Genomic DNA, 22,679 nt, shown 5'->3' with positions numbered 1-22,679 from the left:
GCTGGTCTGTGTGCTCGGTGTACTTGTGGTTGTGTCGCTGCTGGTCTGTGTGCTCGGTGTAGTTGTGGTTGTGTCGCTGCTGGTCTGTGTGCTAGGTGTAGTTGCAGTCACTGTGTGATCTGGACTAGGTGTGGTGGTTGTATTTGTGGTCTCACTAGTTTTGGTGGGTTGGCTTGTCTCTTGGATTGAAGTGGACACTGTTGTTCCACTGGTTGGAGCTGAGGGAGAGACATCTGGGCTGCCTGTGGTTAAATTACTGTTCTCAGTAACGGTGCTGTTGACTGCTGCTGCTGTGGTGGTCCTGGACTCAGGTGTCAGCTGGGAGAAGGTCGTCTCTGCATGGGTGGTGGATGGTTTCGTAGTTGTAGATTCTGCTGCGGCATTATCTATAGTTGTAGGAGCTACTGAGGCTGTTAAGTGCTCTGTGGTGGATGATGGTAAAGTTGGAAAACTGCTGGTTGAGTGGGTGCTGCTTGAATTTGAGCTTGCAGTTACAGACATGTGAGAAATTGCAGGAGTGGTGGATATCTCGTTCGTCATTCTCCCATCGCTGGTGACATTATGCGTGTTAGGATCTGTTGTTCCTAAAGTCAAAACAATAGCACAAAAATAATCAATAGGTGCTATACAGCAATTTTAGCATTCATTCGAAGTTGCATTTGTGTCCAACAGATATTTCCATGTCAATATGCTTGTATTCACATGTTAATATTCACAGCAAATAGGAGCTTTGAATATTAACTCAAAATCGAATTAGATCATCTGCTTTTTACAGGAAGCTTGTTGCGTCCACAAACAAACAGCTGCCAACATAAAACATAAGGTCCTACCCACTGTCCACCACAATGACAGGAGAATTGAAGCTGTAATCACAGAGGCTGTGTCTTAAATAAACATCTGATATTGAGTGTGTAAAAAGTTGACAAAAGCTGTGACTCAGCAGATAAGAATTACCGCAAGTGACGGCTGTTTACCGCACCAAGTTGTATCAGTCACAAGTGCTGCCAAGTTCATTTGACCATCTTAAAGGAAAGAGCTGCCTCCTATTTGCGCAGTGTGAATTGACGTGAGCCTGCTCCCACTCTTCCCTTTGTGTTTATGGGGGAACAGAGGAAGCCAAAGGGCAGCTTGTGAGCGGTACAAACAGATAGGAGGTCTTTTATAATGGCTTAGCCTTTTACTTCAGGTCCTCATCTGTATGGATTGAATGATTACATTCAAAGTCTCTTTTCAGCAGCCAGAGAGGGAACATATTACTGATCAGTGGACGCCTTGCACAAGGAAATGGTGAGAAAACTAAGACTAATAGCAGATCCTAGGTGTGATTTGATTATCTTCTGTGTATAAGGACCCGCATGACCTAATGTCCTTATCGCCTGGTAACCAAAACTCATTTAGAGATGAAAAACCACAGGCTCCACACACCCTGTGACGGCAAACTTTATTGGATACGATGAGCTTGATGTACACACACACCTTCAAAAAATATGTATTTGGGGAGTGGATTGAGCAATCACGCGATCACCAATGATAGATGAGGAAGTGACGAAAGGTGGGAGAGAAATAAAAAGTCTCAGGTGACAGTTATAAAAGTCAAGGAGTGGCAGTGTTAAGCAGGGCTAGATCTATATACGTGAAGTAGCATAGCGTGAAAAACACACATCGATTTGTGACTGATTAGATTAAGACTTAAGGGCATTGAACTAATCTTACTGGAGGACCAGAGAGATTCAAGATTAATGAAAAACCTCTGGAATCAGATCCAGTCTACCCTGTCTTGATTAGCCGCTGTGTTGCATTTTAGTAGAGTATCAATTGCAAGGACTTGTGTCTTTCCATGAACGACTGAGTTGAAGGTTAAGCCTTTCACCTTATTGTTGCATGCCTTACATTCTATAAAATCTCAAAGGCCAACGTTTTATCTGCTTGTATCAAAAAACCCTCACATTTTAGCCGTTGTTCAGATTCTTAATAGAGTGATGCTTTATAGAAACTGGGCAGTTCAGTTTACACTTCATTCTGTCGATTAGTCAGGTGTGTGTGACTTGCTCCACTATAGTATCTGCGCACCATGCCGGTGTCAGGGCCAGCAGATAGATCTGCAAGCTGAAGGAAAGACAGTGGCAGCCCTTAACATTTTAGAAATACAATATTTAACACATTACCAATCAACACACTATCAACCCTGGGGCGGATGTTAAGAAGTAAAAGAGTTCCATTAACTCTGGCGGTGTGGACTCTGTGGAGCCTCATCAGCTGTGTGTGTAGTTTCTTATCAACATCTCCACATTCCTGTCAAAATGGAAAGTTCACATTGTACCAGTCTCTCTTTGTGTCTTGAATACTGATACACTTAATCGAACACTGAAGACATTGTAATTATTAGCTAAGGTCAGAGGTTTGAAAGAGGGTATTGAGGAGAAAAATAAGTGATAATTAGCATTAGCATGCTAACATTCAAAATCAAGATGTTTGGATGGATCGCCAGGAAAGTTGGTAGATATATTGATGCCCCCCCCATGATCAATTGTAATGATATTAGTGATCCACTGACCATAATGGAGTCAGAATTTTAATTTGTCAAAAACTTGTGGTTTATGACCAACTAGCATTACCTCCAAAACGAATTTCATTTCCCACCATTTTCAGCTGTACTTTGTGTTTAGTGATGATTTGCCAATGTTAGCATGCTAACACACTAAGATGGTGAACATGGTAAACACCTGGTGCATGTTAGAATGCTGATGTGTTAGCGTTTAGGTCCACTAAAGCTCCACTACGCCCAAATATAGCCTCACAAACAAGGGTATCATTGTGTTGTGGGACTTTAAGCTTCATGGAGGTTAACTTTTCCTCCTCTTGTCACATATTTTAAGGGTCAATTCACCCAAATTACTACTAAAATAACTATATTCTCCACAAAGCGTCAAACAGAATATTTAACTCCAGCAGATTGTGGAAAGACAACAACCCTGATTTTGTGACCTACGGTCGTTACATTGGTCCTTGATGTGGCAAGATCTAAATGAATGCCAGATTTGATAACCATGACAACAAAACAAATACAGAGATAAATATCTTAGGAGTGATGAGTTGTGAAATCCAATGGTGTAATTTAGATACCATTTCAAAAGTCCCAATCGGGAAGCTACTGTCATCCTTATCACCGACTAACTTACCATAGCTGAGGCTTTTGTTTCACCATATCAGTGCTGCCAATGGAAAACAAATATGGGAGGGTTTTTCTGGGTGTGATGACATTTCAAAAGTTCCCTAGATTCTTTTGATGTATCTAGTACAAATTGTTGTGAGATTAGCATCTGCATAACCACACTGATCCTATAAAGGCTAATTTTTTTCCATGAAGCCTTCACATGCAATTATTACTGTCTGAGTGTCTGATTATGGTCTGATGTTGCTAACAGAGGGAGGCTGAAGCTGAGACCTGGAAAATTATATGATATTTAACTTGGCTCATGACATGGTGAGGCATTTCTGATACAAATCATAAATAATCCAGATAAAGAGATACCAAGAAAATGTTACGGTCTCACAGAAATACTGTTTATTGATGGACATGGGGAAGTGATGGACAAAAGGGAAATCACAAAAGAAGATAATAATTGTGGATTGCTTAACACAAACAAACACAGTGGTTGTTCTTCCACTATTTTCATTGTGGTGATTGCTTCCACCTTTAAAGTTCAGTGCTGCTTCTCTATTTCCATTGACATGGACATTTCAGCCGTAAATAAAGTGCATGGAAACAACTGTGAGAAGTTTACAGACAATCTATGACGCCGAAGACTGATAAAACAATAGCTGCAACAATGTATGTTTACCACAGACCACAGCATTTCTTAAACGACATCTTAGAAGCCCAACATCTTTTTTTTTGGGTGACTTTTTACAGGGCGGCTAGCCAGTAACCCATACTGGAGACGTTAATGACATCAACACTAAACAATGTCAACAGACAGTGAATTAGCCTAATACACTATTAAGAACATACTATGCGTTGAAGGTCGAACAGAGAGCCTTGTCTCTCAGCATTTAACCTACAGCCGGATAATCCCCTGCAGACACAAAAGAGACGACTGCATCGGGCAGGGTGACAAGTGGGTCTAAGGTCGGCCTGCGAGCACATATTCAGGAGGATGTGGAGAAGAAGGTCCGGCTCTACCCACTGAGCCCTTTGGTCCAACCATTTCTGGTTTGACAAACTATAACTGTCCTGAAGCCTCTTAATAAGAGCTGCTATATGCTTCTTCACCTCTATGTTTCTCGACACTGAAATTAAACAAGTGCAGCGCGGGAGTGTATCTGTTGCCAAGGAGATGTCTGCTTCCAGCTATCAACGCTTCGCCTCACTTCAAATCACACACGGTAACAGAAACAGAAACAGAGAGACGGCAGTGTCGATGCTTGTGTTTCAGTGCAGCGCTGCACTTCAGGGGACTTCTATTCATGTGAGACAATAGCACTCCTGTGAAATACCTGACTGTCAGATCCAGTTCCCCCAACGCATGTTCTCAACTTCCTGTCCACACCGCTGCTCCTCGAGAATAAATCTGTATTGATTACACGCCACAAGTATTCCTGAGCAGTTCAGAGAGCTGCAGACGGACATTCTCCTGGTTCTCGATTGTTGCAAATGTTTCCAGTTCATTGTTGTGATTAAGGGAAAGTGCATCCCTGAAATAGCTCTTTATCGCATCCAGCAGCACTGCAAGCAGGACAGCCCTGATTACAGAATGCTCACAGAGCAGGAGATGAACTGACAGGTTGTGTGACCCAACACTCAGGAAGAGCCTGAGGCTGCATCTCATTAGGAGGCCGAGTCATGTGGAGAGCTGACCTATGTATATGTGTGTGTGTGTGTGTGTGTGTTGCCTGTGTCTCAGAAATCATCCAGTTTGACATCTGAAACACATAGCTCAAAGCCTATTACTGGTCGCACTTTGGGTCAGCTAATGAGAGTCAAGACTTCTTACATACTGCTTTATGACCTCCTGGTATTTAACGGCGCCCATCCCTGCTTTACAAAAACGTTATGGTACACAAACATACACACCCAGGTCAGTGCCCCATCAAAGCGACCCAAGACTTTTTTCTTTATCAACCAACAGTCTATCATCCTGCTGGGCGTCTTATGTCAACAGTTTTGATCAGAGGATAGACAGATGCCTCATACGGTGGAGGTGAAGGGCTGGGAAGTATAGTTAAACTATGTTTTTTGTGTGTTTTTATGGCTATTTCAGTCAGATCTGAAAACAACAACTGTTTTTAATAATCAATGAATAGTATTTTTTTTCAGGAAAAGTAATTCCGGATTCTTTTTTGTGTCTAATGTGATAGAAAATGTAATATCTGTAGGTTTGGGAATATTGGTCTGATAAAAAAAAAGACATTTGATGGTGACACCTTGATCTTTAGGATATGGTGAGGTCTATTATACTCTATTTTCTGACATGTAATGGACCATGCATGTAACATACAAGCTTTATCTGCAAAGCAGCAGTAGAAGAATAAAGTAGCACTTAATGGACATATGCAAGTACAAGTAACTACAGTCAGAGGCTGGGGGGTAGAAAAGGATAAGAAATAAGGGGAAGCCAGGGTCTTGTGACCAATAATCTAAGCCAGCTGTTTGGGTCTAAAGATTTATCTTCTTAGTGAGTTTACCCGTTTCTGTGAGATTCTTTGACTATTTTTTGTGTGTGTTTTAATGCATATTAACAGCATGTTTTATAATAGACATCAAGCTTTTTTTAGAAATTATTAACAGTGTTAGGTGTAACTCTTGTATTAGATCATCACGCATATTAGATTCTCTGATCTATTAATACATTGACAGTGGTATATGTATCATTTACAGATGCGTAATTAAGGTGACTGAGCAAACTTGAAGGCTCATGCTCTTTGTCCTGCGTAGACTTTGCTCTCTGTCCCATTTGGACAAACTTTATCTTGGCTGGGATGGCCAGCTCTTTCTTGCTGCTGACGAGATATAGGCTTGATGCCTGACACACCCATGTGCAGAACCAACACACACACACACACACACACGGAAAATCTCAGCATGTTGAAGAGAGCCACAAACAAGGTCCTTTTCTTCTGTTCTGCTTTCATCAGACAGTCTCCAGTTTAAGCGGAGTCTTCAATAAGACAAGGCAGAAATGAGCTCTCTGTATCTGAGCAAACAGAGCTCTTATACACGGTAACTCGGAAGTAACAGATGGCTCCCTGGAGCAGGGCTCACTCGCAGGGCCTCTGCACATATCATATCCAATTAAAGCTCCGCCAGCACATGCTTTCCAATTACAGAGCGAGATTTACTGCCCCGGAGAAGGTCGAATCCAACAGGATGCAGCAGGGACGCGGGGACAGAGGGAGAAAAGAAAAGAGAAGAAACGGCAACAAGTGTGCATTACAAGTAAAGACGATACGTGAGAGTGCGTCAAATGATGAAGGTGATGACAATTGTCGATTCTAAACAGAAACAACGAGAGGAGGAACTGTGGGATACAAAAACAACAATGGTGTTGACTGAAACTGAACTGAACTGATATAGAATAATCGCTGAAAAACAAGGGTCGGTAAAGTATGTGAGCCTCAACAATTTGTCAATTCATCGATTAGTTGGTCGACATTTTGCCTCACCTATTCTGATATTCAAATCATTGTTCTTTTGGTTCCAGCCTCTCAAGTGTGACGATTTGCAGTTTTTCACTGTCATATATGGCAGTGAAATTTATTGTCTTCTGGTGTATGCTGTTAGTCATACAAGACAAGCAAACTGAAGACATTGCCATGTCCTTATGTCATAGGCCATTAATGGGGGAGTAAAAGATTCATCGATAGTAAAAAATATAATCTTTAGTTGCAGATCTGCATGAGTCTGCGTCCTATCACATTCCGGCCGTTAACTCCAGAGCAGACTTTGCCTGCTTTAACAATGACCTAACGATGACAAACCAGCAAAACGTGACACATGATACACTGCCGGGAGAGGAAACAGTGGCAGAGAGAGGAGAGGGAGGTATTAAACGTGCTCTGCTACTCTCTCTGGAAGATTTCTTACAGAGGGCACAAGAAAATGTGGCGCCAGACTCAAGAGGAGGAGGATCACCACCCTCAGGAGGTCTTTTCATCTGGACCTCTTTACTGCTACTTCTGACGCACTCAGTCAAGCTGCCCCACACTGGAGCGCCCGTCACCTCCCAGTCTCCCTCATGACAGGAAGGGAACCACACAAATGGCCTGCAGGCTGTCAGCAAGGCTCCGGCACATGACAGTGATGAATCTCAGTCTTCATACATGGAATCTCGAAACACATGCTTTTCTTCATAATGGTCCAAAATAATAATAAAAACAAAAGGGTGACCAATGGATTTAATTGCAACTAAGCGTAGGGAGTCTGTACAGTGGAGAGCTCGTCAAAAGTCCTCAGGGCGGCTTCACCACGCTGTCGAGGGGGTCAGCTTATGCACACACAGAGTAAACTTTGTGTGTGGAGTGTGCTGCGCTTCAGGGGGCCGGCTGTTGTTTGACCGATGCGTCCTCGCTGGCATCTGTCCGCCCCCAAAGAGCTTTGAGTCACACCGAAGGAGCAATGAGTCAGAGTTTAAGACTATTTGGGGGGGGAAACCCCATGAATGAGTAGTGGGGGGAAAAGGAAAAAATGTTTACCCCCTTCTATGAAAGAGGAGTTAAATCTGCCTGCAATTAAAGCAAAGGCTGAACAATGGCTGCTGGATTTTATGCCCTAACAGAATGCGGGTAATGTTTTATGGGTTACTCATGAATGCATCCTGAGCTATGTCACACAACCCTGACCTTTATTGGGTGTCTATGAGACGTGTTACCTTGTCGGCTTTCTGAAACAAATGTAACACTTATTTGTTCATTTGATTCAATTTTCTAGGTAGTTACTCCTTATCTTCAAGTACATGTTAACGCCGGACCTGTGTTTGTCTTGATAAAGGTTGGTGGATTCTGTAAACACTGGAGCAAACAATGATAATGAGTCCAAATACTTTATCGCTCTATTCTTGAATAAGTCTGATATGTTGTATTTCTATAAATATATTACAATGTTGTCAAAAAAACAAACCCCAAAAAATTGAGAATGCTGAAATCATAAGATAAAGTAAAAGATAAACCTGCATACATGCATATATAATACATGGCAGAGGGAGATGTTTGCCTGTGAATTAAAACTGTAGTAAAATATGTGGGATATTAGTTGCCCTGCTGAAATATAAATGGTCTATATTAACCATGGTCCATGATTCAAGACGCATTCTAAAACTCACAAAGAAGAGTGACAAAAAGAGCAGAGATGAGGCCAAAAAGTACCAGATTTTCCATAAAATACACGGTGACCACCTACAACAGAAATGCTACTTAAACATTAAAGAATGTGAACTAATATTCAATTAATCTAATAATAAAAGCAAAAATTAAAAAAAACACTTTTATTTAGGCTACATTGTTATATTTTTCTGATAATACATCTGTACTTTTACTTCGCCTAAGCAGTCCTTTGACAGCAGAACTTTTACTATAATGTAGAAAGGACCACTGGCCTCGCTTTATTAAATGTGTGCTGACTGCAGTTAAACAAGTGAATAAGTAATATGAAAACGTATATGCAGAGCTCAACTTATACTCCAAATGAATAAAAGCGTGTGTTATAAATGACTTACCCAGTTCACATTTTTCTGTCAGTGTGGAGGTAAACTTCACTCACCTTTAACAACAGCGCCCAGGAGAAACACGACAGGTAGATAACTGCTGGGAAACATCTTTCAAGTCTTCGGTTGTAAAACGGCTCGAGTTTGGAGGACCAGACCGGTTAAGAAGCCCCGTGTTCGGCCGGTATAACGGTGAAGATAATGGTGCTGTACGGACGATGTTTCCTCGCTGTGTGCTCGCTGGCTGCTACAGGTGGCTCAGACTGGAAGCTTCAGCCTCCGACAGCATTAAAAGCTTTAGTCCCTCCTCTGATTGGCCGGCGCTCCTGTCACTCATCGTTACTGTAGTGGAGCTGCACGGCTCTGCCTCCCGCCATGAACCAGTCCTGGAACCTGTCATCAACACTACAGAAGTAGACTACTGTACAACAAATGTTTATTAATATATATATATTTTCTGTTCTTCGCTTATTGTTTACAAAGGGTGAACAAAGTATGTGCCTTGCCCAGGGGCAGTTATGCAGGGTTAGCAACTATTACACGACATATATCACAGCAATATGCCCTCTAAAATAAATGTGAACAAACGACAAACTAATTAATTAGTCTGTTATTGTGGATTTTTTACTTAGTTAATATTCTTTACTATTTTATTACTTATTTATAATACTTGTTTTGATCTTGTTTTTTTACTATATCTCTTGTTTGCACTATTTTGTATACTGATGTAATCCTGTAAATTTCCACGCTGCGGGACTAATAAAGGATTATCTTATTTTATAACTCTTGAGCTGCATGCTAACATGTTAAAAATGACATAGCCTAACTAGCATCACCTGGTGATGCTAGTTAGGCTATGTCATTTTTAACATGTTCTTTAACATCTGATGTTTGAACAAATGCTATGTTCAATACACAACATACTAACATTTGCTAATTAGCATTAAACACAAAGCTAAAGCTAAATGGGAAAATTAGTTAGCAAACATGGATTGCAGGTTTCTTTTCTCTTTTACTAACCTAACATTAGCAAACTCAGATCAAATGGGCAAAAATTAAAGATATAGAATAGTTAAATTCAGAATGCTTTGTGTATTTGACGGATCTTATCATATTTACTGTTAATAGTTGTCACAATGACACCCCCAATCCAATCAATCATAGAGAGTATTTCCTTATGAAATATGAAACTTGATCTCAATTAAATTTTCCCCTCAAATCCCAGAACGTTACACTACAATTACTAACAGTCATCTACACATTTTGGAATTAATATACTTTTAATTTTCTTGTCTTCTGCAGGATCCAACAGCGTCACCATCAGGCACAGGGTTTGAAGACTCAAGTCTGGTAAGCTTATTTATCTTTTTAAAAGTATGCCATTAATATCTCTTCTAAGAGTTTTCTTTTTTCTGATAACCTCTTTCTGTCCAAACAAATGTGAACACAAGAGTACAAATTCATTCAGAATAACAACATAATAAACCCTCAACAATGTCGTCCCTTTTCCTCATGTCATTATTGAGGACTTCTAAATGGCCTCTATCGTTTCAGGCTAAATGGGCTTTGTTAGGAAATTCAAGGACAGCTCTTTAAAAAGTATTCTGTTTGAATGGTTACGTGACCGTTGTTATTTGTTCCGCTTGAGTTGGGTGCTCAAAACTTCAGTTTATCCCAATCACAAACTTTTTTTTCCTACTTAACTTAAGTGGCATCCAGCCATCTAGATAATGTAGTTTTTGGTTTTATTTATGACATTTTGAGATCTCCACCACTGACACTGTTTGTGGCACTGACAGTTTATAAACATGAAAACTCAAACTCAGTGGAATCTCACATTATGAAGGTCTACAACTGTAATAAACAATAATTCACCTCTGTTAAAATAGTGAAAACAATACAAAAATACAGTTGTCGCCTTTGCTGATCACACAGTATTTTGGGGATATTTTAGAACACTTTTTTTTCGATATTTATGAAGAACACTCCCATCAGTTACCATGTAGCAGTCTGTAATGTCAATTATGGCGATGGCTTACATTAATGGTCCTAGTAAGAACAAAAGAGGCACACAAAATGAATGAGGTGATATACAAACAGTGCCAGGTGATTTGGCTTATTGAGTTTTCTGGTTGTCAGACGAGCTGTATCAAAGACACTTTATTTAATACAAGCTGATCTACTTCAAGTAACATGTTTTCACTCAGATACAATGTGGAAAGGAATGAGAAAACTGTAGCATCAACATCTTTCAGGTGGGTAAGGCCAATGTTCATCAGGTTACGATTGCATTAGAATGGGCATGCTGTTCTTTTGCTCTAAGGCTAATACATTAATTAGCCTTAGAGCAATTAATATATTACCAGCTCTTTGTCACAAGCACTCCAAACCCGTGTCAGCTTTTAATGACTAAAGAATAGCTGTGGTCAAAGATCCTGGGTCAACACCTGAGTCTTGTCTTGCATAACCTAATAACCTAATCATATCTGAGCATACAGTATATTGGTTTTTCAAACGTCAAGTCCTCATAGGAGCAACTCCTGCTTCAAGGACAGAACTATAACTGTTGATTAAAGTCATAATGCTTTCATACACAGGGAATTTATGATCGGTCTCTGCACCTTTCTTTGCTTATGTGTAATGTTCTCCACTCCTTATGTGCCAATAGAGTATATGAAGTAAACAGTCAGTCAGAGGCTACTTTTCAAGGAAGAATCATTCTTTGGAAACTGGATGTATGAGGGCATTGTCATTATTTTAATACACAACTGCTTTAACATTTGCATAGTTGTGGATTACATAACTGGGTATTGTACATGTTGAACAAAAGCAAACAAATGAGATGAACAGGAATATAATATATAACATCAAATTAACCCTAAAACTCTGTGGCAAAATTGTTTTTTGACATTATAGTTGACGGCCCAATAGAAATCTATGAACTAAGTCAGCCGACATCATGGAAACCTGACAGATTATCAAGGACACATGTTCCTCTTCTTATCAAGAATGATTGCTTGTTTCCTTAAGTGGATTAGTCAGTGTGTAGTGATTAGGACACAAACACACAAGTTTAAAATGATCAGAACATCATGAAACATCTTTCATTCATCATCATCATCATCATCATCATTCATGTTATACCATCTATATGTGCAGTGTATTACAGCAAAACACTACTATTAATTAAGTAAAGTGCTCACATTGCATTTAATACCGTAAAAGTTAATATGAGAGAACTTTTCCTCTGGAGCCTGTATATGCGTGACAGGTTGTGTTATTGTTTAACTAAGGCTTGGACTTTACATGCGCATCATGTCATCACTGGTTAATATCTCGCTCCAACCTTTCAACTGTTCAATGTATTCATATGAAACATTTTCCAGTCAAATTCACTCACTGTGCATTCATATTCTCCATGTTGCCATGGCAGAGCCTTTATGGCTGTGCTCTGGGACGCTCTTTCATATGAGTCAAAACAAAAATACAGCAGTGCATAAACACATACACCTCGATCTTATCTCATGCAAATACTCGACTACTTTGCAACATATTTCAATACCTTGAGTTTATTTTTAGCCTGACAACCACCAAGATTAATTGAAGTGTTGACACAATGTCTTGTTTCAGGACTAGATTCTAGGGGAAAGGTTTGGCATGCTTAACATTAGAGATAATTATGTTTTATATGAAATATTGTACTTTTTTTGGACTAAAGAGCAAGAAAGACGTTATAACATTAGTTAAAGGAGCAGTGTGTTGGATTAAGGGGGATTTATTGGCAGAAATGGAATATAATATTAATAACTATGCTTTCATTAGTTTATAATCACTTGAAACTAAGAATTGCTGTTTTACATACAGGGTGGGTCCTCTTCACAAGAGTCCATGTTTCACCACCATGTTTTCTACAGTGGCCCAGAAGGGACAAACCAAACACTGGGTCTAGAAACAGCCTTTTCATGTTTTTTACGTTACCTGAAAGCCACCGTAGTTCTCCGACATTCTGAAAAGAGAAGGGTGAGCAGAGAGGTATTTATTTGGTTGCAATTTGCCAACCTCACCGCTACATATCAGTCTTACATACTGCTTCTTTAACGATGACCAAATATTCTAAGTGGACAACATCAAAGTCATAAAAATTCAATTTTTAACTTGTAAACCATGATTTTATCTGATTGCAAGAAGAACACAAAAATGGACTAAGTCTAACAAACATGCCAACAGCTCCGTGAGGCTGTGCGAAAGCACTGTGGAGCTTCTAGTGAAAGGCTAACATCTGCATGCTAATTTAATATCTGAGCTTTTCCTACTATGAAAAGTCAAGATGTCTGCTGTGAAAAAGGCTTAGCAACAGTTGATGCTTGTTAGTATGTCAGTTTTGCAGGCATTGGAAGGACTGGACACACATGATGATGGCACTAGAAGAAAAGCAAAGGGTTTACCAAAGTTGATAGAATTAATCTTGAAGGGGCATGAAAGTCTGAACCAAATTTCACTGCAATTCATTAATTAGTTGGACTATTTTACTCAAAACCACAAATGTCATCCTCATGGTGGCACAAGAGGAAAAGTCAGACAGTCACCAAAGTCAGTAGGATTTGTCTTCTGGAGATACGTACATAATTAAAAAGCAATCCATGAAAAAGTCATTGAGATATTTCATTCTGGACCAAAGCAGACCGACTAACCAGCAGACATATATCCCCGAGAGCCAAACAATCGTGCAACAGAAAATACTTATTTGCATTCCTTATTTAATTAATCTTACTCATGACTCATGTTACAGCATCATTAAAACCCGCTCCCCCTTTTTATTGCGGTTGTTGCCCATTCAGTATCTCGCTGTGTACACAACCCAATATGTAGCCTCTTCCCAGCTTCGAAGATAAGAACATCATTCACGTCACTCTCACGTCCACTCTGTGGAGAAAGAGACCAGAGACACAGAAGGCCTAGCTAATAGTTTTAACCGTTCAGCTCGGGGAGTAAGGAGTGCTGTTTTACTGCCCAATCCATACTGAGCAACACAACTCCTTGGTTACTTAATAAAATCGCGTCACACCTGCACCATTCTTGCTTTAACTTTTATGGCACGGTTACTCAATTTTTCAACAAAGAGTACAATGCACCTCTCGATGGCGACTCACGATGAGGCACAGACAGTTCTAAGTTTAGACAAAAATAAACAAACTTATCATCGACCCAACATTCAATAGAAAATGCAGTCATTTATTAACTGAACATGGGAATGGCACTGAATTACACAAGTTTGGGTGTGTACAAAAGTACATAAAGTATGAAATGATAAGCAAAGTCATGTTTGAAAGCAAAAACACACACGCAGGTTGTTTTTTTCCACGCTGACACCCTACTTCTCTTTTTGATTTAAGGAAGCACAATCTAAGTTCCCCGTACACACAGATAACGAAATGGAAATGAAAGAATGACAAAACGTTGCAGTGGTGGTAGCTCTCTGGGTGGTGGGCACTGACATTTGGGGGCTTCTCGTAATATTTAGTCACTTGTTCATCTATATTTCTTTGACATGGTCCGAGAAGATCTTAATTTATCTCTTGACACTGTAGAATGTCTGCTTTGGTGTCACCTTTTTTCTTTATTTAGTGTGTTTTGCATGCTTGCTCTTGCTCAGCAGTAGTACTGTTGAAATAATTCAGTGAGACTCACCACAGACGAATAATAAATGTATTCATCTATTTTCCCAATGGTTTGCTTACATAACCACTAACATTTACTGCGTTAATCTTGAAGGAAATAATTGAAACGAAAAAAATGTAAAAAAAATGCAGGGTGATGGGGAAGTACTTAACTGGAACAAGGATGTTTTAGTATTCGTGCTGCATCCTGACACACCAGCTCACAGATCGCTTTTATGAGGTTAAATGAATGAATGTAAACCATACAGTCCATTAAGCCCTCGTCCTAAACAAGAAGCTACATTTCTTTACGCAGAAGGAGCTATTGAATGAGCCGAGTGGGTGGCACACCTCTGTAGAACACACTTGCCTTAGAAACTGGGAACTTATTATGAAGCTAAAGTCCATGTTTGTCTGGTCGATGAAATGCAGAGACGCAGCCAAACAACCGCTAAAAGGGAGTCATCATTTCTAGATGAGCACTAAAGCATATTTGAACTGTATCGTTTGATAACTGAGGCCGACCGCTTCTCACTTCTAGACGAACACCATCACCCCCCAGTGGTGGAATACATTCAGCCACATTAAGCTTCAGTAAGCCTCATATGTTCTCCCAAACACTTATATGCAGAGTGTGTAAGCGAATGCCCACTGTGGCTACTATGAATGGCTCCAATCTAACTTCAGTATCAACATCTTTCACACCACTTCCCACATACAGGACGACAAGAACTCTTGAGAACAGTTTTTTTTTATTTTTTTTTTATCGTTTTCTCCCTAGTCAGTTTTAAATTCATTGGACAAGTACAGTCTTGTGAAACACGTCACAAGGAGCTGGAAGAACATAAAAATGGAAGATATCATCAGCTACAAAATTTGGCGGTGATAAAAAAAAAAAAAAAAAAAAAAAAAAAAAGGGGGAAAGAAATATAGTAAAAGAATTATACAGGGGTCAGAATTCAGTTAAGATGTAGTGTTTTGTCATTTTTTTGTAAACAATAAGCATATTGAAACAATATGGCAAATTAGATGTGGAGGAGGTGGAACTGATGAGACTGAACACTGGTCGGCGTAAGACATTTACAGGAACCCTTAAGCAACAACGTCTTAGTGGGTCACATAAATGCCATGTACACAAAACTAGTCGCACAGAAACATGACATTATTTATACATACAGCATCTCTGCTACATACATCAAACCTTCACTCCTTTGTCCTGATTTACTGTGATATGAGGTATATGAGAGGCAAATCCTATTTAAACGCCTCAACCGCTCAGCATGGCAACATATCGTTTAAGATATTACAGCATTCACTCTGCCATGTTTCATGATTGCTTAAAACAGGCCGTTGGGGGCGTAAAGGGGTTTAAAGACTCATTCAGCAGAGTGATATCATTTCTAGCACTCAAGGCCAGTTGCAGCTATGGAAGACAGCGTACTTGTCTTTACAAAAAGAATTGTACATAAATACATTTAAAGATCAGCAAGAAGTTACATTTAACATTTACTAGACAATATCTTGCAGCCTGCACTTCTCAGGAATAGGCACCCAATTTCTAACGGGACAAATATGCTCGGTGCTGCCAGCACGCGTGAAATATCTAAAACGCGTGCACATTTTTTTGGTCAGCCACCTTTTTGCTCATAATGCATATGGCTGCCTCTCAGTAACAGCTGAAGAAAATACTTGATCACTAACACATTTGTCATCAAATTCAATAAGAACGCAAAGCTTCTAAGTTGGGTAACAAGTCAAAACTAAAACTAGAGATTTGAATTACATTTACATTATCCCGATTAAATGTCACTTTATTTTAAAAGCTCGCCCTCCCTCCCTCCCTCCCAATCTAAACCCTCCCTAAAAGTAAGGAGAAAGAGAAAATGTTAACCCCGCCAACCCCTCCCCGCCCACCATCCCCATATAAACCATGCCACCCAAACAAAGGGTATCCACATCATACACCCAGAATATGTTCAACCCAGAGACACGGTCTGCATATGCCCAAACAACGACAATGTCTCCGTCAATAAGCCAGTCCATTCCTGATGTTTGAGCTTCCTTGATCCGACAAGGTACTTTACGCAATGTAAGAAAAGCGGCTCAAAGTGCTAACTGGATTCTTTTAAAGAAATAAGAGAACGGAGGAAGAAGCGGAGGGCAGGAAAAGGGGGAAGGCCATTCTTTCGTTGCCCAACAGCAACCTCTATTGGCCAAAGAAAAGTCCTAACATCACTTTTGTTCTCCAAAAATATACCAAGGACAACATTTAGCCCCGAACCAGCCCTCATTCTTCCTCGACTTCAACTGGCAGCTCCCCAGAATGAATAAATCTGTTATTTTACATTAATATATATTCTTATAAATATATATAGATATATATATATATATATATAGATATATATATATATATGGCCCTTATTGAAGAAAACATGAGTTTCACATTGACACGGAAGTACCATAATCTCTATATAGCCAAGTAGAAAGTGTTTTCAGTGCTCAAGTGAGCTGGCAGCAGTCTGTTTATGTCACACTCATTCAACAAGTAATAAAACATAAGAAAAATCCTCTTTGAAGTCACACACGAACTTCTGAAAAGAGCGCTCACTGCACCTCGTAGGCTTCTCCTTTTACACTTTTTCCTGAGTAATACTTTAAACCTTGTAACAGACAACTTTTTTTTTTTTTTTTGCTATTTCAACACTGGGCTATTCCCTGCCATCGTGGTTATTCTCATTATTGTTTTACAATTGTAACGTTGATTGCTCAAACACCTCATTGTAAAAGAAATATGTCCTGTACTACGCTACACGTATTTAAAAAAAGTACTTTCAGTTCATGAGTTATGACCAGACTTAATGCCACTAATATGACGAGAACAAACAGTAAATACATATTTAACTTAAAAATAACATACTTAAAAAAAAAGAATTGCATTTGCAGGAAGCCCTGTGGGCTTATTGTGGGGAGAGGAGTGGGCACAGAACCAGAATCTGAATAATTACAAAGATGTCACTTAAAAATAATAACAATAATAATAATAATAATAATAATAATAAAATAGGAGCACAAAAAAATAAAACTGAGAATTTAACACGTGTTCTCTCCCTCTCAGGCTCTCATCTGTAGCTTTGGCTTGTTGTAGTTTTGGAACCTGTACTTACTGGCTCATTGACATCAGATAACAAACTACTATACCCTGAGAATTCAGACACAGGCGTCCGTATCCTGTGATCCACCTCCCCGCTAGAGTCGGTGCCGTAAGACAGGCCACGGCCATCCGACTTGAATTGGGAGCCAAAGGCCTGGGCAAAGTTTTCGATCTGGTAGGAAGGCTTGGAGGAGTCCAGAGAGGCCAAATCCTGCGAGGCGGCCAGCGGGTAGACCACCGTACCGTTCTTGATCGGAGCCTGGTCCTTCTGGGTGCTCAGGTCAGATGGGCTGATCTGGTAGGAGGAAGGGGGAGTGGAGGAGTGTTGCTTCTCCATCTGGTCGGTGAGCTCCTGAGAAGGGGTGAGCTGCTGGTGTGTGGAGGCCTCAAGGCCGCTCAGGTGGAAGCCGTGCTGCGGCGAGGATCCCGTCAGCATTGCAAAGTGAGACTTTGGCACAGAGGAGGGCAGCGAAGGCGAGGCCACCGACTGGCCAAACCCGCACTCCATCGGGGACGTAGTGTAAATGTTCTTGTCAGCGTAGAGGGGATTTCCCGGGTGGGAACTGGTGAACGGTCCTGAGGCGGGAGGCCCGAGGCCCAGGGGGAAGCTGGCACTGTGGCTGGTGCGCTCCAAAGCCTGCAGCAGGAAGCGAGAGTATTCGTGCATCATGCCGATCTTGTCTCCGGACGGACTGGAGGTGTCGGCGTTGTGGCCGATGTCAGAGCAGTCTGCGGAGGCGGGGTGCAGCTCCACGTGATGGTCGCTGATGTCAAAGTGAACGTCGTGGTGCGAGCCGTCCGGTTTCTGGGTGTAGTGGTCGAGGAGGCTCTGCAGCACCTCGTCTGGGATCCCGGACTTGTCGAGATTTAGAGGCGCGTCGCTGTCCATCACGCTGGAAACGACACCCTGAATGACTGACTGCTGGGAAGACAAGTGACCAACGCCGACATCATATTCACTGCTGGTTCCTCCAGCCACCACCGGCCCTGATGAGTTTGCATTGTTAGCTGCATTAAGGTAGCGTCGTTTCTTGAGGAACTGCATGGCGTCGTCATAGTTGCTGCTGGCGGGGCCTACTTTTGCCCCGTTACCGTGCATGAGGCCGAGACCATCCATGCCCTCGCTCTGCTCCAGCGAGCCTGCTTTGGCCTGTCCCAGAACCGCTTTATCCAGGCTCTTGCGGTTAGCCTTCTTGAAGGCCATCTTTGGGGCCCGGCCGTGGTGACCCTGCTGCATGCTGGGTCCCGGTTCAGTAGAGGAAGATACCGTTTGATTCTCCATCGAGTAATCATGGATGCTGTAGCCGTCAGGTACATCACCATGAATATGCGGTACCCTCAACCCTCCTCCATCCCCCTTCTTCTTCTTGCGCTCCCCTCCCTCACCAGAATTTTTGGACCTTCCCCTCTTTCTCCCAACATTTCCCTGAGTGATTCCATAGCTGCCATGTCCCAAGTCTACACAACCCAGGTCCATCAACCCAGGATCCATTCCCTTCTTTATGGCTTCTCCACAGGTTCGCTTGTGCTTAAGCAGTCGGTCTGTCCTAGAAAAATACTGAAGGGAATAACACCAAATGTTGTTTTAGAGCTTTTGATGCATAAAGTATCGCATTTGATAATCGGGACACTAAGCAGCTCACTGACCTGTTGGCAGGTCTCACATCTGTACGGCTTTTCTCCGCTGTGAGTCCTCTTGTGCCTCTCCATGTGGTACTTCTGAATGAAACGCATGTTACACTGGTCACAGCTGAATGGCTTCTCTCCTGCATTACAAGAACAGCGATGCTCAAGGTTAGTTGCGATTAGACGCACACAATGACTCGCAGATTAAATCAGATTTGACACGGATTGGTTGTCTTTAAAACACTCACCACTGTGGATTTTCTCATGTCGCTGGAGAAGGTATTTCTGAATGAAACTCATGTTGCACTGATTGCATCTGAAGGGTCTTTCACCTGAAACAAAGCCACAGAGATTTATACGGTTACAGTGTTGCATCCCTGTGTCGTTATCCTTCTGTAGAATGGTTCACTTATTCATAAAACAATGCAATTGAATCCAATCACGTCCCCTACTCTTCACCAAAAGCAGTACGTGTTGCATGGCTATTGCATTGTATTTCACAGGTGTTCATCCCGTTCTGAAATCCGGTCTTTTAGTCCGTCGACAATACGAACACAGTTAATTATTTTGGTGCATGAATAACTATTAATTCAACAGAGTCTGAGATTTGAAAACCTTTTTACATAAATTAATTCAATGCTATAAAATGATTCTTATACAGTACAGTAGCTGGGAATCGAGCACAAACTGAAATTCACAAGAGTGATAAACAAGAGTGATTCTCAAATGAGGACATTAATCCTGTGGCAAGTCAGAAGGAGCCAGGCCTTAACATGTGGTACAAAACAATAAATAACACTCAGGCTTTATAATGTTTTATCACAGGCATCATGGTTGCAAATATGTAGCTACTTATTTATAGATTGTTTTATTTTAAACACAGTAAACATTACTACTACATTTTTTTCTTCAAAATTCCATACCTACGATTATGAGCAAGATATTATTTCCTTTACTGATAATTAAATTACAGCTGACCTGCAGAGCAGCTGCCCCGTACTCGCCTCCCGCCACAGCCTACATTAGCCTCGTGCTTTACGTGTAAGACTCGCGTTTGAATGCCCGTGTTCATCTTCTGTTACATGAAAACCCCGGACGGGAGTAGAAGAGGCTGTACCAGCAGTAATTTAGCTGACTTTGCTAACATTCAGCACTGGAGCCGAGAGCGTCGGAGTAGAAAACAAAAACGAGTTGCGCTACTCCAGGTCGTGCTGCCCTCAGTTTCCATCACAATAATGTCATTTTGACAAGACTGTTTGTTAAAGTTAAAAAGCAAAACACAGGGCAGTGATTCGGCTCCTTGTTATTAATTAATGTTTAGGGGAACACGCGAGGCCAGGGATCATTTCAAAACCACCTAAATATTATGCAAAAAGCTGCGTTTACCTCAGGACTCTTATCAAGTACACTGAGAACTAGCTGAAGACAAGACAAGCAGTAATGATAACACGGGTTTGAGTTTCTTCAGATTGCAGAATAATGTAATTAACGTTTTCTTTGTGAACTCTCCGACATCAAGAAGCATATGAAGGAGAAACGATGAGCATCATAGGGGACGTGTGGACGCTTCGCTACCTGTGTGGATGAGAACGTGTCTGCGTAGGTGATAGGAGCTTCTGAAGGAGGCGGCGCAGTGCTCACAGATGTGAGGCTTTGTTCCCGGCGACAGGCTGCTTCCATCTGCATCCAGCATCATTGATTGCTGTGGAACAATAACAGAGAAACACATGGGGTCAGATTCACTCAGCTGTCTTCTATATTATTATTATTATCTATTTAAAGGATAAGTTCACGTTGTTCATGTCGAGTAGATGTGTGTGATGAGCACTATGCACGGAATTAAAATCACGCTAACATCTAAAACAGGCTTAAGTAAACAAAATGACACATTTTTATTGATATAAAATTATTCTATGGGAAACTATTAATGCATTACTCTACAGTTAAGGCTTGTGACTTTGTGTTTATTTGACAAAAAGCAGGAATGTATTGGTGTTCATTTTGAATATTAAAAGAACACATTAATAGTCTTCTTTGTCTTCGTGATGGTTCTTTGGTAAGGACTTAAAATGGCAAAGTATGAGGACATTCACAGATATAGATAGATAGATAGATAGATAGATAGATAGATAGATAGATAGATAGATAGATAGATAGATAGATATATATATAGATATATATATATAAAACAAACCTTTGCCTCGCTTCTCTTCTTTCTTGGTTTACCCTCCTGTCCATCACCATTTGACCTCCGACCTTTTCTCCCAGTGGGCTCCTTTCCTAACTGACTCGGCAGCTGTGAGGATGACAAAGGGACAGGGCCGTGAGAGTGAGCCACAACGAGGACATTACTTGATTAAAAAGGTAAAGGGCCTTCAGTCTTAAAACTATCATGCAAACAAGTCCCATGTTTCAATCAAACAAAACAAACCTAATATCTAGTGAGTGATTGTTGGAAACTCATTGTGCAAGATGTGGTTGCGAAATAACAATGCCTTAAATGTATGGCCTCTCCTGTAATTCAATGTTAGTATTTCATCCCCTATTTCTAACGAAAGAAATGTAAAAACTGCCCACTGTGCATACTAAACTAATCATTCAGAAATATAAATCTTCACTAAACTTTATCACTGAACAATCTATGTGGGGTTTTTATTCTAGAAAGAAGGAAATGGGCTCCTGATTCCCCCTCTTTATTCTTTCTGTCTATCTACTAGCACGACCCTTTCTTTCTCAGTGAACATGCTGCACATCAGTGCCATATGGACACTGATCGGGTAAATGTGGGCGCACCTGCTGTTTCAAAATCAGCCCAAATTTTAGGATAGAAACTGGAGAAAGAGAGTCAAAAAGAAATAGGTCCAGCTTTGACTTTAGCGGTTGGGCTTTAAGGGGGGAAATCTGCTACAGACGGTGGGGCTTATTTCATCAACACAGCTCTCCAAAGAATAAAGAAAATAATCACGAGAGCCAGACTAAACTATTTATGTTTGGGCTCCAAAATATCCGAAACATAAAATTGTCCTTGAGTAGTCAATTTATTTTAAAAAATCTCGCACAATGAAGACAAGAATTCATTTTGTTTTCCAACAAACTTGCGTCTAGAGCCCGGATCACCTTTGATGCCTGGCTATTGTTAGAAGTGTGTGGTTGTGTGTATTTCTATTTAAATGAGCACAAAAGACGTCTGAAATGAAGTGCAAGCTTAAACAAGACAGCTGTGTCCTTGCCAGGACGTTTTCATTCATGCGGAGGCTGGATGACGTCACCCTTCTACCCAGAAAGAGAATCAGAGGGAGGGGAGGGCTCATTTATATTTCGCATCTCAAGCCGTCGGTAGATTTATGTCACCATAAACAGTTTCACACAAGCTCCTCCCCCTGAACCCATCCTCTCCCAGGCTCCTCCTTCTAAGGCTTTTGAAATATCAGCTGCTTCAAAACACAGTAGGGATGCGGTTATGGGACAAATTTACCTAAAATGATTCTAAATTAAGTTGATTTATTTTGAGAAATCTGGACGTATATATATATATATATATATATA

General features: G+C 40.8%; 2 protein-coding genes across 2 annotated transcripts in view; both read right to left on the bottom strand.

The window, feature by feature from the left end:
• LOC116394734 (uncharacterized protein PB18E9.04c) overlaps positions 1-8,982 on the bottom strand; it is a 15,465-nt gene extending 6,483 nt beyond the window's left edge. The window contains exons 1-2 of the mRNA XM_031868019.1: positions 8,756-8,982; positions 24-584 (exon numbers count right to left, since the gene is read on the bottom strand). Coding sequence (XP_031723879.1) covers positions 24-584; positions 8,756-8,810 — 616 coding nt within the window. The 5' untranslated portion in view covers positions 8,811-8,982. The remainder of the gene's footprint in view (positions 1-23; positions 585-8,755) is intronic.
• Positions 8,983-16,757: 7,775 nt separating this feature from the next.
• Positions 16,758-22,679, bottom strand: part of znf281a (zinc finger protein 281a) — an 8,853-nt gene continuing 2,931 nt past the window's right edge. Inside the window, exons 3-7 of the mRNA XM_031867971.1 lie at positions 21,328-21,429; positions 20,709-20,835; positions 19,382-19,465; positions 19,155-19,273; positions 16,758-19,065 (exon numbers count right to left, since the gene is read on the bottom strand). Coding sequence (XP_031723831.1) covers positions 17,476-19,065; positions 19,155-19,273; positions 19,382-19,465; positions 20,709-20,835; positions 21,328-21,429 — 2,022 coding nt within the window. The 3' untranslated portion in view covers positions 16,758-17,475. The remainder of the gene's footprint in view (positions 19,066-19,154; positions 19,274-19,381; positions 19,466-20,708; positions 20,836-21,327; positions 21,430-22,679) is intronic.

This window comes from Anarrhichthys ocellatus, unplaced genomic scaffold (assembly GCF_004355925.1).
Source record: "Anarrhichthys ocellatus isolate YVR2014 unplaced genomic scaffold, GSC_Weel_1.0 scaffold40, whole genome shotgun sequence".
NCBI classification, from domain to species: domain Eukaryota; kingdom Metazoa; phylum Chordata; class Actinopteri; order Perciformes; family Anarhichadidae; genus Anarrhichthys; species Anarrhichthys ocellatus.
This window is presented reverse-complemented; position numbering and strand designations above follow the sequence as displayed.